This window comes from Hemitrygon akajei, chromosome 27 (assembly GCF_048418815.1).
Source record: "Hemitrygon akajei chromosome 27, sHemAka1.3, whole genome shotgun sequence".
Taxonomy (NCBI): Eukaryota; Metazoa; Chordata; class Chondrichthyes; order Myliobatiformes; family Dasyatidae; genus Hemitrygon; species Hemitrygon akajei.
Window position 1 is genome coordinate 41,359,816 of NC_133150.1, and position 16,815 is coordinate 41,376,630.

At 41.7% G+C, this 16,815-nt stretch overlaps 1 protein-coding gene across 1 annotated transcript in view; it reads right to left on the reverse strand.

The window, feature by feature from the left end:
- The window catches only part of LOC140717290 (uncharacterized), a 45,664-nt gene that overhangs the window by 13,873 nt on the left and 14,976 nt on the right, over positions 1 to 16,815 (reverse strand). Inside the window, exons 2-5 of the mRNA XM_073030724.1 lie at positions 13,035 to 13,352; positions 10,400 to 10,720; positions 5,989 to 6,067; positions 5,352 to 5,495 (exon numbers count right to left, since the gene is read on the reverse strand). Of these exons, the coding sequence (XP_072886825.1) occupies positions 5,352 to 5,495; positions 5,989 to 6,067; positions 10,400 to 10,720; positions 13,035 to 13,352 (862 nt within the window). The remainder of the gene's footprint in view (positions 1 to 5,351; positions 5,496 to 5,988; positions 6,068 to 10,399; positions 10,721 to 13,034; positions 13,353 to 16,815) is intronic.

Here is a 16,815-nt window from a genome sequence, read left to right on the forward strand (position 1 = left end):
GGTGGCTTCTTCTCTGACGGACAGCATTGCTGACCAGGTAGCCATATCGATTCTTTGAAAGGCCTCCATGGTTTTCTTTGTTTCATGGCTGTCTGAACTCTTGTTTGGTTTGGATGAGTCAGGCTGAGGGGCTTGTTTTTCTAATATATAACAATGACCTTATAACTCAGAACATGAGATTCAACTGCATAACTTAAATTATTAAATATCTTGGGTAAGAAAATTATCTTTTTTTTAAATCAAGACACGATTGCACAGGTGCGTGGACATCAGCGAGTTAGACCAGCAGGAAGAATTTAAAAGGAGAGTGTTTTTTCTTCAGTGGTTTGATCGAGGCACAACTGCAAGCATGTGGATGCCAGCAAGTTAGACTGGTGGGAAGAATTTAAAAAGAAGACAGCAATATAGAGCGGGCGGGGTCGAGGGAGTCAGAGTAGGAGGGCTTTGGCTCAACGGGGCATCAGAAATAGTCGGTTGAGAGGAGGTAAGTTACTTGAGAAGAATATGAATAGGAAGGATGTCTGTGAGGCCAGTGTTCTGTCCCGAGTGTCAGATGTGGGATGACTCCCAGCCTCCCGGATGGCCACATCTGCTCCAGGTACATCCAGCTGCAGCTCCTTAGGGACTGGATTAGGGAACTGGAGATGCAGCTCAATGATCTTTGTCTGGTCTGGGAAAGCGAGGAGGTGATGAAGAGGAGCAATAAGCAAGTAGACACACTCAGGCTTCAGGAGACAGATAAGTGGGTTACAGTCAGGAGTGGGAAGGGCAAGAGTACCCCTGTGCCTGTCCCTCTTAACAATAAGTACTCTTGTTTGAGTACTGTTGGGGGAAGCAACAGTGGCCGTGCCTCTGGCACAGAGTCTGGCCCTGTGACTCAGAAGGGTAGGGAAAGGAAGAGGATGGCATCAGTGATAGAGGACTGTATTTTTAGGGGAGCAGACAGGCGATTCTGCGGACGCAGGAAAGAAACACGGATGGCAGTTTGCCTCCCAGGTGCCTGGGTCCAGGATGTTTCTGAACGCGTCCACGATATCCTGAAGTGGGAAGGTGAACAGCCAGAGGTCGTGGTACATATTGATACCAATGATGTAAGTAGGAAAAGGGAGGAGGTACTGGAAACACACTACAGAGACTTAGGAAAGAAACTGTGAAGCAGGACCTCAAAGGTAGTCATCTCGGGATTACTGCCTGTGCCATGCGACAGTGAGTATAGGAATAGAGTGAGGTGGAAGATAAATGTGTGGCTGAGGGACTGGAGCGGGGACACAGATTCCGATTTCTGGATCATTGGGACCTCTTTTGGGGCAGGTGTGACCTGTACAAAAAGGACAGGTTGCACCTGAATCTGAGGGGGATCAATGTCCTGGCAGGGAGGTTTGCTGGGGCTGTTGGGGAGAGTTTAAGCTAGAATTGCTGGGGGTGGGAACCGAACTGCAGAGAAAGAGGAAGGGGAGGCTGGTTCACAACTAGAGAAAGCTTGTAGGCAGTTTGAGAGGGAGGATAAGCAGGTGATAGAGAAGGGATGCACTCAGACTGATGGTTTGAGATGTGTCTATTTTAATACAAGGAGTATTATGAGCAAAGAGGTTGAGCTTAGAGCATTGATCAGTACTTGGAGCTATGAGGTTGTGGCCATTGCAGAGACTTCGATGGTTCAGGGGCAGGAATGGCTACTTAGAGTGCCAGGCTTTAGATATTTCAGAAAGGACAGGGAGGGAGGCAAAAGAGGTGGAAGTGTGGCACTGCTGATTAGAGATAGTGTCATGGTTGCAGAAGAGGATGAGGTCATGGATGGATGGTCTACTGAGTTGCTGTGAGTGGAAGTTAGAAACAGGAAGGGGTCAATAACTCTACTGTATGTTTTTTATAGGCCACCCAATAGTAACAGGGACATTGAGGAGTGGATAAGGAGACAGATTCTGGAACAGTGCAGTAATAACAGGGTGCCGTGGTGGGAGATTTAAATTTTCACAATATTGATTGGCATCTCCCATGAGCGAGCATTTTAGATGGGGTGAAGTTTGTTAGGTGCGTTCAAGAAGGTTTCCTGACACAATATATAGATAAGTCCACAATGGGAGAGGCTGCACTTGAACTGGAATTCGGAAATGAACCTGGTCAGGTGTCAGATCTCTCAGAGGGAGAGCATTTTGGAGATTGGGATCACAATTCTATCTCCTTTTCCATGGCATTGTAGAGGGATAGGAACAGACAAATTAGGAATGTGGTTAATTGGAGTAAGGGGAAATATGAAGCCATCAGGCTGGAACTTGGAAGCATAAATTGGGAGCAGATATTCTCAGGGAAATGTACAGCAGAAATGTGGCAAATGTTCAGGGGATATTTGCGTGGCATTCTGCACAGGTATGTTCCAATAAGACAGGGAAAGGATGGTAGGGTACAGGAACTGTGGTGTATAAAGGCAGTTGAAAATCTAGCCAAGAAAAGAAAAGCTTACAGAAGGTTCAAAAATCTAGGTAGTGATAGAGATCTAGAAAATTATAAGGCCAGCAGGAAGGAGCTTAAGAATGAACTTAGGAGAGCCAGAAGGGGCCATGAGAAGGAATTGGTGACCTGGATTAAGGAAAACCCCCAAGGCATTCAACAAGTATCTGAAGAGCAAGAGGATAAGACATGAGAGAATTAGACCAATCAAGTGTGACAGTGGAAATGTGTGCATGAAACCAGAGAAGGTTGCGGTGTTAATTAATGAATACTTTGTTTCAGTATTCACTATGCAATATTTCTTCTCTATTCTTGGTTGGTGCAACTGTAATGAAACCCAATTTCCCTCGGGATCAATGAAGTATGTCTGTCTGTCTGTAAAAGGACTTGGCGATTGTAATGATGACTTACAGAGGACTGAAAAGCTTACGCATATAGTAAGGAAGAGAATGTGCTGGAACTTTTGAAAAGCACCAAGTTGGATAAGCCACCGGGACTGGACAAGATATAACCCAGGCTACTGTGGGAAGCGAGGGAGGACATTGCTGAGCCTCTGGCAATGATCTTTGCATCAGTAATGGGGACTGGAGAGGTTCTGGAGGATTGGAGGGTTGCAGATGTTGTTCCCCTAATCAAGAAAGGAAGTAGAGATAGCCCAGGAAATCATAGACCAGTGAGTCTTACTTCAGTGATTGGTAAATTGATTGAAAAGATCCTGAGAGTCAAGATTTATGATCATTTGGATAGGCATAATATGATTAGGAATAGTCAGCATGGCTTTCTCAAAGGCAGGTTGTGCCTTACGAGCCTAATTGAATTTTATGAGGATATGACTAAACACATTGATGAAGGAAGAGCAGTAGATGTAGTGTATATGGATTTCAGCAAGGCATGTGATAAGGTTCCTTTCTCAATAACCCATGCAAGGCTTATTGAAAAAGTAAGGAGTCATGGGATCCAAGGGGACCTTGCTTTGTGGATCCAGAGCTGGATTGCCCACAGAAAGCAAAGAGTAGTTGTAGATGGGTCATATTCTACATGGAGATTGGTGACCAGTGGTGTGTCTCAGGGATTTGTTCTGGGACCCCTTCTGTTCATGATTTTTTAAATGACCTGGATGAGGAAGTGGTGAGATGGGTTAGTAAATTTGCTGATGACACAAAGGTTGCGGATGTTGTGGATAGCGTGGAGGGCTGTCAGAGGTTACAGTGGGACATCAATAGGATGCAAAACTGGGCTGAGAAGTGGCAGATGGAGTTCAACCCAGATAAGTGTGAGGTGGCTTATTTTGGTAGGTCAAATATGATAGCAGAATATAATATTAATGTAAGATTCTTGGCAGTGTGGAGTATCAGAGGGATCTTAGTGTCCAAGTCCATAGGACACGCATAGAACCTCTCACTAAAGGATTCAACTTCAACATGGTATCCAACAAATCAGATTCCTGCAAATATAGAAACTTTGATAAATATTGTTGTAAAAAATGTTTAACCTGAAGATATTGTAGAAAATGTGTATGAGTGAGAGAATATTTGTTAAATTAACTCTTCAAAAGTCATCAATCGACCATCACAACATAAATCTGTAAAAGAACGGATCCCTTTATTTCTCCATAGGAGAAAAATGGGATCAGTTATTGAAGGTTTAAATAAAAAGTTTCGATATAAAAGACTAGACAATTTAAATTGTTTAAAATTAAAAATATTGCGAAACTGAAACCAAATCCATAAGGACTGTTCAATAACAGGGTAAAGATTTAAATTTGGAATTTTAGTGAGTTGTAGAGGTAATGGAGCTCCTAATATTGAAGTTAAATGAAATTGTTTAACAGCTTTTAGTTCCAAATCAAGCCACAGAGGTTTTTGGCTCTTGTCAAGCCAATAGAGCCAAAAACATAATAGTCTAATATTAACAGCCCAGTAATACAGTCTTAAGTGGAAGTACAAGTCCACGATCTTTATTAGATTTTTGTAAATGATACTTATTAACTCTTGGTATTTTATTGTTCCAAATAAAGGAAGAAATAAGAGTCAGTTTGATCAAAAAAATTTTAGTTAAAAAGATAGGTATATTTTGGAAAATATATAAAAATCTAGGTAAAATCATCATTTTCACAGCATGGATACGGCCTATTAAAGAGAGAGTGAGCGGACTCCATCTAGAAAATAATTGTTTCATGGAGTCCATTAAAGGAACTATATTAGCTTTATAAAGATCTTTATTTTTTAGTAATTATAATACCTAAATGTTTAAAAGTATTAACAATTCTAAAAGGAATATCATTATATATAAAAACAGGGGCATTTAATGGGAACAATTCATTTTTATTCAAGTTAAGATTATATCCTGAAAATTTACCAAAGTTTTTTAGTGTTTCCAAAAGATTAGGAATTGATTCCTCAGGATTTGAAATAAACACCAAAAGATCATCTGCATAAAGAAAAATCTTATGCATGGTGCCATTCATAGAGATACCATGAATATTTTTGGCTTCATGTGTTGTTATAGCAAAGGCTCCAATACAAGATTAAATAATAAAGGGCTTAAAGGACATCCCTGTCTAGTACCACAAGAAAGTGAAAAAAAGAGGACGTGAAATTATTAGTAATAATCGTGGAAATAGGATTCTTATAAATCATTTGAATCCACCTATTAAAATTATTACCAAAGCCATAGGACACTCAAAGTTGCTGCGCAGTTTGACTCTGTGATTAAGAAGGCATACGACGTGTTGGCCTTCATCAACCATGGAACTGAGTTCAAGAGCTGAGAGATAATGTTACAGCTATATAGGACCCTGGTCAGACACCACTTGGAGTACTTTGCTCAGTTCTGGTCACCTCACTAATGGAAGGATGTGGAAATTACAGAAAAGGTTCACGAGAGATTTACAAGGATTGTACCTGGATTGGAGAGCATATCTTTTGAGAGTCGGTTGAGTTAACTCATCCTTTTCTTCTAGGAGCGGCGGAAAAAAACACCTGATCACGTTGGGTTGTATAAGATGTTCATTGATCGTGTAGAAAGTCACAGGTTTTTTCCCGGGGCTGAAATGATGAACACAAGAGAATACAGTTGGAAAGTGCTTGGAAGCAGGAACAGAGGAGATGTCAGGGATAAGCTCTTTACGCAGAAGAGTGGTGGGTGCATGGCGACAGTTGTGGGTGCTGCCGGCGACAATGGTGAAGGCTAGGGTGCTTTAAAAGACTCCTGGATACATACATGAAGCTTAGAAGAATAGAGGGCTACGGTTAACCCTGGGTTATTTCTAAAGTAAGTACATATTCGGCACAGCTTTGTGGGCCAAAGGGCCTGTATTGTGTTGTAGGGTTTTCTAGGTTTTCTGTTCTATCTTTGTTCTCGGGCCTGACGCCTGACAAGAAAACCAGGAATACTCAGTTTCCAACACATGATTTCATTCCAGTTAATCATCTCAAATGTGTTTAACACCAGTTAAAGGAAAACAAATTTCTCTTCCAACTGGCTCTATTTAGAAGGAGTAGCAGTGAAACCAGCCTTGGAGAGGAACTTATACTTTACATTTCATCTGATGAAAGTTCTTCCCTTTTTGCAGTTGTCATGGTTTCTGTCACAGCATTTTCACAGAAATGAATTGGCCCTGTTATAAGAAAATAAAATCCAATTTTATCTACTTTGTACTTGCAAAAACAAGAGAGCAAAATTGTTAGAACAATAGGTATTGATCATGGTGATCATGATCAATGTTTGCCAACAGTGGTGGGAATTGGACCCTGATCATTGATCACAGAGTAATAATGTTACGCTAATTGTGCACCCAATTACGTTTACATTTGCATTCTTTCCCATATTCAGGCACCGGAGGTGTGAAGATACTGCTGGGGAAGTGAAAGGACTTGGAATGAGGGAACTGCAATCCTATTGAAGCATGTGTAATCATAAGGGAAAGGTCCACCATCAAGCATGACTTTCAAAAGAAATTTGTGAATCTATTAAATCCCAGGAAATGTGTCATGTTCAGTTACAGCAGCAAAGTTGAGTATTAGAAGTAGTTTAGAATTTAAAACAAAATAATCGATTAAGACATTGAAAATATTGAACATGAGCAATTTTGCAGGAAATATGTATGTAATGCCCTGGTTCATATTTTTACTGTTACTATTTGTATTTCATTTTCTGCTGTTCTGTGGGAGCTGCTTCTTTTCAGCTTATATTTAGGTTATTGTTGAAGATAAGAGATGAGGTGAAACCTGTGCCATCCAATTAGGATGGTTGCGTTAAAAGGGAGGTTTATCTGGTGAGGGACCCTAAGGTTGGGCTTGGGGCTTTTTTTGTTGGAGAGGAGATGAGGAGGGAAGACACTGGGGAGAACCGGTCGTAGCATACGATCCGGTGGGAGACTGTTTGAGATGGATTGCGAGCAACATTTGGAAGGTGGTGTGAGCTTTCACGTTGACCGAGGGCCCAGCGCGTGAGTGAAGGTGAAGTACAAGATGAGCTCCAACTTGTGCACATCTGACTGTTTAATTAGAATGGGCTCTTTTGTTTTCATTATTCTTCACTAACCCTTTAGTTAAGACTCATAAATATAATTCCTTTAATCGTATGCAGTGTACTGTCTGTTATTTCATGGCATTAATTTGTAACAGGGTAGCAAATGACACAGCATCCACACAAACCGGGGTTTGGGGTGGGATCGAGTGCGCCTCAATCTCATGAGTTTGCCCAAGCCAGAGGTTGTCTTTCCAAGATTTATGCAGCCAAGGAAACCAGGGTGTTTCATATATACCTCCCTGAAAACTTCAGCTGGTATGTGAGAGAAGATTAATTAAAACAAATGCAGGATATCTAACAGACAGAAATGGAGGAATTTATATTGGGCACAAAAAACACAAGACGAATTCAATACATTGATATTTTTCCCTTTTGCCCATTTTCACAACATTTCCTTGTACCAATGTCAGGTCAATTGTTCTATAATTTCCTTTTTCTCTCTACCTCCTTTTAAAAATAGAATGGTTAGCCTCTCTCCAATTCATTGGAATTAAAAATGGCCAGCAGTGCATCTATTATTTCTTGTGCCAATTCAAGTCAAGTCAAGTCACTTTTATTGTCATTTCGACCATAACTGCTGGTACAGTACATAGTAAGAATGAGACAACGTTTTTCAGGACCATGGTATTACATGACACATTACAAAAACTAGGCTGAATTACGTAGAAAAACAACACAGAGAAAGAAAAACACACAACAACTACACTAAACTACAGACCTACCTAGGACTGCATAAAGTGCACAACACAGTACAGGCATTACAATAAATAATAAACCCGACAATAGGACAAGGTGTCAGGCCAGGCGCTGGGTATTGAGGGGTCTGATACCTTGGGGGAAGAAACTGTTATATAGTCTGGTTGTGAGAGCCCAAATGCTTCGGTGCCTTTTCCCAGACAGCAGGAGGGTGAAGAGATTGTATGAGGGGTGCGTGGGGTCCTTCATGATGCTGCTTGCTTTGCGGATGCAACGTGTAATGTAAATCTCTGTGATGGTGGGAAGAGAGACCTCGATGATCTTCTCAGATGACCTCACTATCTGCTGCAGGGTCTTGCGATCCGAGAGGGTGCAATTTCTGAACCAGGCGGTGAGGCAGCTGCTCAGGTTCCTCCTGTTCTCTGAGATGTAGAGTATCACAACCTGGAGATTTATTGGCTTTCAATCATATCAGTTTTCCCATCACCATTCTGCTATTATTGGTGAACACTGACTTTCTACCTTTCAATATACGTACTCTCTGATCTCCAGTATTTCTGGGAGTGTAATTGTTACCCATATCTTTGCATCTCTCCACCACTGAGAAAAATAACTCAATTTTTCTTGAATACAGGTTCACCACTTTCTGGGAGAAGAAATCTTCCCTAATCCCAGTCTTAAATGGCTCTGATCTAATGTCATTTGTGACATCCCAGAAATCAGTCTGCTGATCCTCTGCTCGCCTCCCCCGAGACAAGAACATCTTTCATCGGATCAAATTTGCTGACAAGCCTGGAGGCCCAAGAGCAAGGAACAAGTTGAAGTCAGACAGATTTAAGCTTCGAGCCAGAAGGGAAATGTCGCATACAAGCTGAATCGAGGCAGCGGGTCCCAAGCTCAAGAGCGTATCGAAGTGGTAGGGTTTGCATCCAAGAGTGAGGACCAACTTGCTGTTTGGCTGATTTAAGCACTGAGCCAGACTGAAAAGGTCAGGGCTGGAGGAGAGGGACAGACTGCTGTGAGGCTAACTGCTCTGCAAAGTTTACTCATCTCTGCACTGAACTGAGGCTGTGGCCTGCAACTAGGAGGTCCTAGATCAGCTGAGATTGTATTCATGGCTGTGGACTCACTTTCATGAACTTCAGTCCTGAATGTAAATTGCTTACTATAATTGTTTGAATGATTTGCTTTTTTTCCTGCACATTGCATGTTTGACAGTCTTTTTCTAATGGGTTCAATTGGGTTTCACTTTTTTGTGGTTGCCTGTAAGGAGACAAATTTCAAGACTGTATACATTGATAATAAATATATTTTGAACTTTGTACTTTATTTCCAACTGATAAAGTCCCTGTAACATTATAGTGTTTCATGCCTGTTACTTTATTCAAATCTTCTCTCTGCAAGTCTGAATACAATTTGCATTCTTTATGTCCTGCTGCATCTGCATGTTTACCTTCAGTGAAGGATATACAAGGACACCCAAAACTCATTATATTCCCCCTTTACTAGACTATAGCAATCCAGGTAATTACCTACATTCTTTTTATTGCCACTCTCTCAACAATATTAATTGTTTTTGCCTAATAATTTCTGATTTGCTGAATTTGGGAAATAGTAAGACCCAATTCAACTTATCCAAGCCCGCAGTGGTTTAGTGGTTGAGTGGTTCCAATTTAACCCTAACGTGTACAATAATGTTTCTGGCCTTGAAACTACTCATTATAGGATTCATCTGAGCTCAATCATTTTACACTTCTGCTTGGAGACTCAGTGAACTTGGATTCACAGATTTTAGAGGTCACATCTCACAATTCAATCCACTAGGAAAAGATATGTTGGTTTCCAGGACACAGACTTTCACAATCAATGTGATTTCTGCACATTTTATCAAGATACAACTGCTTTGATTTTATGACTCAGCCCATTTTCTATAAAATATAGAACAGATAATTGTTTATAAATTCAGGCAGAGCAAATATAGACATAAGTCTACAAGGAACACTGCCATGAGAAAGCAGCATCTATCATCAAGGACTGCAACCATCCAGACCATGCTTTCTTCATGCTGCTGCCATTGAGGAGGTGGTCTCACCCCACCAGGTTCAGAAACAATTATTACCCTTCAACCATCAGGCTCCTGAACCAGCATGGATACCTTCACTCACTTCAACAGATTCCACAACCAGTGGACACTTTCAAGAACACTATAACTTATGTTCTCAATATTATTATTTTTTTACTTATTAATAATTTGTTTCTTTTCTATTTGCACATTTGTCTTCTTTTCAACATTGGTTGTGTATACATTTGACTGTGTGTAGTTTTTCATTGATTTTGTTTTATGAATTTGTATTGCCTCTGAATGTCTGCAAGAAAATGGATCTCAGGATAGTATAAAATGACAAATATGGGCTTCGACAATACATTTACTTTAAACTTTGCAGTAGATTATCCCAGAAGGACTATCTTAATTAATGGCAGAAACATTACCAGATGAGACACATTCACACCCAGCATATGGCAGCAGATCAGAGGCAGGAGACCCTGTGGTGAGTGACTCACGTTTGAACTGCTGTGCTGAAAGGCTTTTCATTCTCTGAAAGGTGGTGACAACATTCACTCCATGCTCCTGAGTGAAGTTCCAACACAATATCCAGCACACATCAGTCATTCAGTTGTACTCCATCAACCATCATAAAGAATCAAACCCTGCACCACTTACCCGTGCTGTTGACTTCAATCACATTTCTGCAGGTGCTGACACTGTTGGAGATGGACACATTGACCATTTCACTGGACTCTTCTCCATGATTATTTGAGGCTTTGCAATAATAAAGATATTTTTTGTATTTTAAGGATTGACAATGTAGATCCAGTTTGTTGGTGTCAGATATCTTTGAATCCTCAGATGGCGTCTTTTCATACCATGAGTACTGAATGGGAAGGGATCCATGGACAGACTCGCAGGACACTGACATGGAGTCCCCACAACTTGAGCCACTTGTTGGTGGTGAAAATCGAAGCAAAGGAACAGACGGGGGTTCTGTGGAAAAGAATCAGTGAACATCTGAAAATCAAACACTCTGAAGATTTCAGCAATTCTGTATCTCAACCAGGACCGACCAGTTTGGAATCTCAGCAGCTCATCGACCTCTCTGAGTCTCTGAATCCTCACAGCTGCCTGAACTGCCGTGTCTGCCATTATCCCTGAACACAGCAGGACTCCAGATCAGGACAGCAGTGGTGATACTGAGTATGCGTCAGTGTGGAAATCAGAGTTACAATCTCTCTCAGCATCAAGGAGACAGTCTAGGGGGTCACCTAACAGTTTGTCGTTGGAATGGCAATATTTGTGTGTGTCCTGGAAAACTCCCCATCATGTGAAAGTAGGATATTGTCAGATAAGTACAAAATGAGTGGTGACCTTTGGGACAAGAGTATAATTGTTATTGGTTTTAGTGACTGACAGCAGCAAGGGGACCCATGAGTATTGATATCGATATGAAGCCAATAAGAAATCATATGTGACTGGAGAACTAGAAAGACCATAGGCCATAAGACAATAAGATATAGCAGTGGAATTAGGCCATTCAGTCCATTGAGTCTGCTCCACCATTCAATCATGGCTGCTTTATTATCCCTCTATCTATTCTCCTGCCTTCTCTTTGTATCCTTTGATGCCCTTAAGAATCAACCTCTGCTTTAAATATACCCAATGATTTGGCCTCCACAGCTTGCTGTGGCAATGCATTCCACAGATTCACCAGCTTTGGGCTAAAGAAATTCCACCTCATCTCAAGGACATCCTTCGATTCTGAGTCTGTGCCCTCTAGTCCTGGATGCTCACACTGTAGGAAACCTCCTCTCCACACCCACTGGGCTTTTCAATGCTTGATAACCTCATTCTTATAAACATCAATGAGTACAGGCCCAATGTCTTCAAATACTCCTGATGCATTAGGGAAGATTGATTTCATGTTGAATATAATTTCCAGTTCTGATATACAGTCCAAAGACCTACTAGTTGGTAGGTTAACTGATCACTGTAAATTGTCTCATGATGAGGCTAGGGCTAAATCTGGGGATTGCTGGGTGGCAATGCTTGAAGGGCATAATCCACGGTATATCTCAATCAATCAATCAATAAAACATAGTTACCTGGATTGGAGTGTATTAGCCATGGACAGAAGTAGGAAAAACATGGATTCTTTTTGCTGGACTGCAGGAAGCTGAGGGGATCCCTGATAGAAGTTTATAAAATCATATAAGTCAGAGATAGGGAAGATAGTGAGAATCTTTTTTCCCCAGGGTTGAAATATCAAATAATAGTGAGCATAGTTTTAAGGTGATCAGGGGAAATTTTAAAGGACATTTGTGAGACAAGTTTTTTTTTTACACTGAGGGTGGTGACTGTATGGAACATATAGTCAGACCAGCTGGTGGAAAGGGATATTATCACAATATTTAAGAGGTTTTTGTACAAGGACATGAAAAGGGAGGGAGTGAAGGAATATGGACCAATGCAATACAACAGAATCATGGTCAGTGAACCAGAGTCTATTCTTGTGCTTGACTGTGTCCCATGTTCTCTCTAATTCCATTGCTCTATTTCTCACCAGGACTGGGCTGGTGTAGAGGCTGGCTGCTGGGAAGTAGATGGTCAGTGGGTGGTGGGGAGGGGATTCTTGGAGCACATTGACAAAGACAAAGAGAGTCAGCGTGTGGTAGAGGGGGGAGTGACTGATCCGTGAAGCAGGGATGGGTAGTGGGAAAGCCTGCTGTGGGAGAACTGAATGAAGTCTGTTTAGTTCTGGAACTGATTCCCTTTTTATGAATTTCAAGCTATTCACACCATGAGAAACACATGTTTGTCATCTACCTATTAACATCAGACTATTTGTTTTGGTCTGAATTCAAACCTCTGACAGTGTGATGATTGTACACTCTAGTATCTATTTTTTGGTGACAATAAAATAGTAGTAAAGTAGTAGTAGTAGTGTTTGCTGTCTTTCAGAAGAAAATGATATTGTGACTGGGTTTAGTGAGGGAAACGTGTGGCATTGATGTTAATGCAGAGATAGTGAGGTATGGACAGGGTGGGGACAAAGATCATGAGACATTTACTTTACTTGTACATTTAAATTAAATCTCCTATTAAAAGCTGCTCATAATTCCACAGTAATGTGAGATATCTGTTTGGTGGCTTTCAGGAGATAATTAATTTGTGACTGGGTTCAATGACCTACCGTACAGAAGGAAACATTTGGCACTAATATGAATGCAGAGATAGTGAGGGATGGACAGAGTCTGGACACCTACTTTATGGAAGGCATAAAGTCAATCACTGTGAAACCTACCATCAGATACTTGTAGATGTACATTAAACATCAGATTGGTCCTTGGTGTTCCAATTCCACAGCTGTACCATCCTGTATCTCCAGAGTGAAGATCCTCCATAGTTACAGTAAATTTTCTCTTCTGTTCATCTGTGATTGACATTCGTCCACTCCGTCCGTGTTGCCCTTTTGTTTCCACTAAAATTGAACATTGACGAGTCCGTCCATGGCACCAGTACTTTGTGTGTGAGCGGTACTTTGCTTCATAGTGACAATCGATTGTGATCGCTCTTCCCACAACTCCTCTTACAGATTTCTCTGCCCACAATGCACCTGAAACTGAGGAAGGCATTTTCAGATTTGAGGGGAAAAGAACAACACAAGGCAAACAAATATTTTTGAACATGGTGGTGGAAACAGGACCAGGTTACATCCAGCATGTGGTCCATGACACCACAGCCAATGATTTTGGTCTGAAGTGCAGTCAGTGCTGTTACTGTGTCAGTGCTCTCTCCCGTGTCAGTACATTGTGGGTTCACTTCCCACTCCAGAGTCCTGAGCAGAAACCCAGGGCTGACCTTCCACTGCAGTACTGAGGGGGAGCGGCAGTGTTGACCTTTCAGTTGCTTCAGAATATGTCGGCTTTTGAAATGTCGACAAAGATCCCAGATGTTTCTTTTGGGATGCGTCTGTGTCTCCGATTCCAGGGATCTTTAGGATTCAGATGGGGTTGATAGGATCTCTTTAGACCAATGTCCTGACTTCCTCCCACTTACAGACAAATTTATAAACTGCAGAAAGAAACCCCACATAATGTCCAAAAATGTGCCTTCTGGTTCCAATGGAAATTTTATATTTCGTACCTGTCAAATACTTGAATGTGCAGTTAGAAGGTGCTGCAACAGATGTTGTTACTTTAGAATGTAGAAATGCAGTTTGATTTCAAAGTGTGTAAAAATATATTGTGTTTAGTTCCAATTTATTAATTAGTTCTGGAATTAAAAACCACATATTGATAATGATAATGACAAATTGCCAGACTGTCAGAACCCCATCTGGTTCGGAAAAGCTTTTAAGGAGTGAAATTTTTCATCCCTACCCACCCTGGTTTACCTTGGACTCCAGTTCCAGTAATGTTCTTTTCTAATTGCCCCACTGAAATGGCCCAGAAAAGAGAATGATTTCAAAACAATAACAACGATTTTCATAGTGATCCCTGCAGAGGAAGATCAGATTCCAGCAATGGTAGACCTGATGAATCCACTGAAGGGGATTTCTCCAGCTGGATGTATTCTTCCCTCAGCTGCATTACTCCCCTTTTCTCCTGATCCATTTCAACCTCCCTCACCTCCACACTCCACTCCCTTTCCTCCCCATTCCATCTGCATGTTGTGCTTCACCTCTCCTCAGTCCCTAACCACCTAATGGACCCAGTCTCACACCTTCTCCTCTCCTTTCTACTTTATCTCATTCTCCACTCACACTTGATGCAGGGACTCAATCCAAACTACTGACATTTCCCCTCCCCTTAACAGATGGTGCTTGACCTGTTGAATTCCTCCAGGATTGTATTCCGAACTCCAGTTTCCGACAGCTTTAGTGTCGACAGGTATTCAAGCACTGTTGTGGAAACAGTGAACAACTCTCAAACCAACATTGATTATGCAAATGTCCAGTCCTGTCTGTCAATCACAGGGGAGGAAACCAATCAAAACAAGCAAAGTCAACAGCATTTTATTCACCGAGACCCGGTCAGGACCTCTCCTCCAAAGACGACCAGGCTGCAACTCTGGAACAGAGTACAATGGACGTTTTGGGCTGAGACTTTTCCTCAGGACTGAAGAAAAAAGATGAGGAATCAAAGATAAAAGTTGGGGTTAGGGGAGGAAGACACACGAGATGATAGGTGAAACTGGGGGGGGAGGGGGGATGTGTGAAATAAAGAGCTGGGAAGTTGTTTGGTGAAACCTGTACAGGGGTGGAGAAGGGGGATTGTAATAGGACATGGTAGAAGGCCATGGAAGAAAGAAGAGGGGGAAGAGCACCAGAGGGAGGTGATGGGTAGGTAAGGAGATAAGGTGAGAAGGGAAAGTGGAATTGGGAATGATTAAAGGGGGCAGGGCAATCCTGGAAGATGGAGAAATCGATGTTCATGCCATCAGGTTGGAGACCACACAGATGGATTATAAAGTGTTGTTCCTCTCATCTAAGTGTAGCCTAATTAATGCAGCGGAGGATGCCGTGGATTAACGTGTCAGAATGGGAGTGGGAAGTGGAAGTAAAATGGATGAGATCTGGGAGATCCCACTTTTTCTGACAGATGGAGTATAGGTGCTCAGTGAAGCGGTCTCCCAACCTATATCAGGTCACAACAATATACAGGAGGCTGCACCGGGAGCACTGGATTCACAGGTAAAGTGTTGCTTCACCTGGAAGGACTGCTTGGGGCCTGAATGGTAGTGAAGGATGAACTGCAGGGGCAGGTGAGGCAATTGTTCTTCTTGCAAGAATAAGTGCCAGGAGGGAGATCAGTGGAGAGGGGTGGATGGACATGGGAGTTGCGTAGGGAGTGATTGTTGTGCAAAGCAGAAAGTGGGGGAGAGGGAAAGATGTGCTTGGTGGTGAGACCCCACTGGAGATGGCGGATGTTACAGAGAATTATGTGCTGGACACGGAAGCTGGTGGTTGATAAGCCTTGAGTCTCTGCGTCCAGCACATAATTCTTCGTAACTTCTGCCATCTCCAATGGGATCCCACCGCTGGGCACATGTTGCCCAACCCACTTTCTTACCAAGTCCTATAAATGCACAGTGGAGAGTACTCTTATTGACAGCATCATGGCATGGTATGAAAACATCAATCCCTTGAACAGAAAAACCACAAAAGATAGTGTGTACAGCCCAATCCATAACTGGTAAACCCCTCTTCATTGCTGAGCACGTTGCGGAATCAAAAACAGCATCCGTTATCCAGGCCTTGCTCTCTTCTTGCTGTTGCCATCAGGAAGCAGGTACAGCAGCCTCATATCCCACACCACCAGGTTCAGGAACAGATATTACCCCCTAACCATCAGGCTTCTGAACCAGACTGGATAATTTCTCCGATCACTGAACTGATTTCACAACCTATGGACTCACTTTTAAGGACTCTACAACTCATGTTCTCAAATATTATTTAGTACTTATTTACTTATGATTATTATTATTATTTTGCTTTTCTTTTGGTATTTCCACAATTGTTTGTCTTTTACATTTGTTGTTAGTCTGTCTTTGTTCATGGGTAGTTTTTCATTGATTCTATTGTCTTACTTTGTATTTACTGTGAATGACCAAAAGTAAATGAATGTAAGGATAGTATGTGGTGACAAATGCAATGTGTACTTTAATAATAAATTTAAGTTTCTTTTCTGAGAATGATGCAATAATTTGATCAACATAACATAAGAAAATGATTGAAATTGGGTACATTTCCAGTCAATGTTCAAAGGTCTTAAAAATGAATGAACAATGGAATTAAAAGTTGTGTATTGGACAAAATGAATGTTTGCAGCTTGATGCAGCTTGCAATGGTCAGTGGGGTGTGAATCTGCAAATAGAAGTTGCTACTTTTCCAGAGCTGACATGTAACTGGAAGCCAAGATGTACAATCCGCCTCGGAGCTGCTACATGAAGGGAGCTACAGTAACTCTGCTATCTCCTCCAGTTCCATACACACTTCCACTGTCACACTTGATTGGTCCTATTCTCTCATGTCCTATCCTCTTGCTCTTCACATACTTTAAAATGCCTTGGGGTTTTCCTTA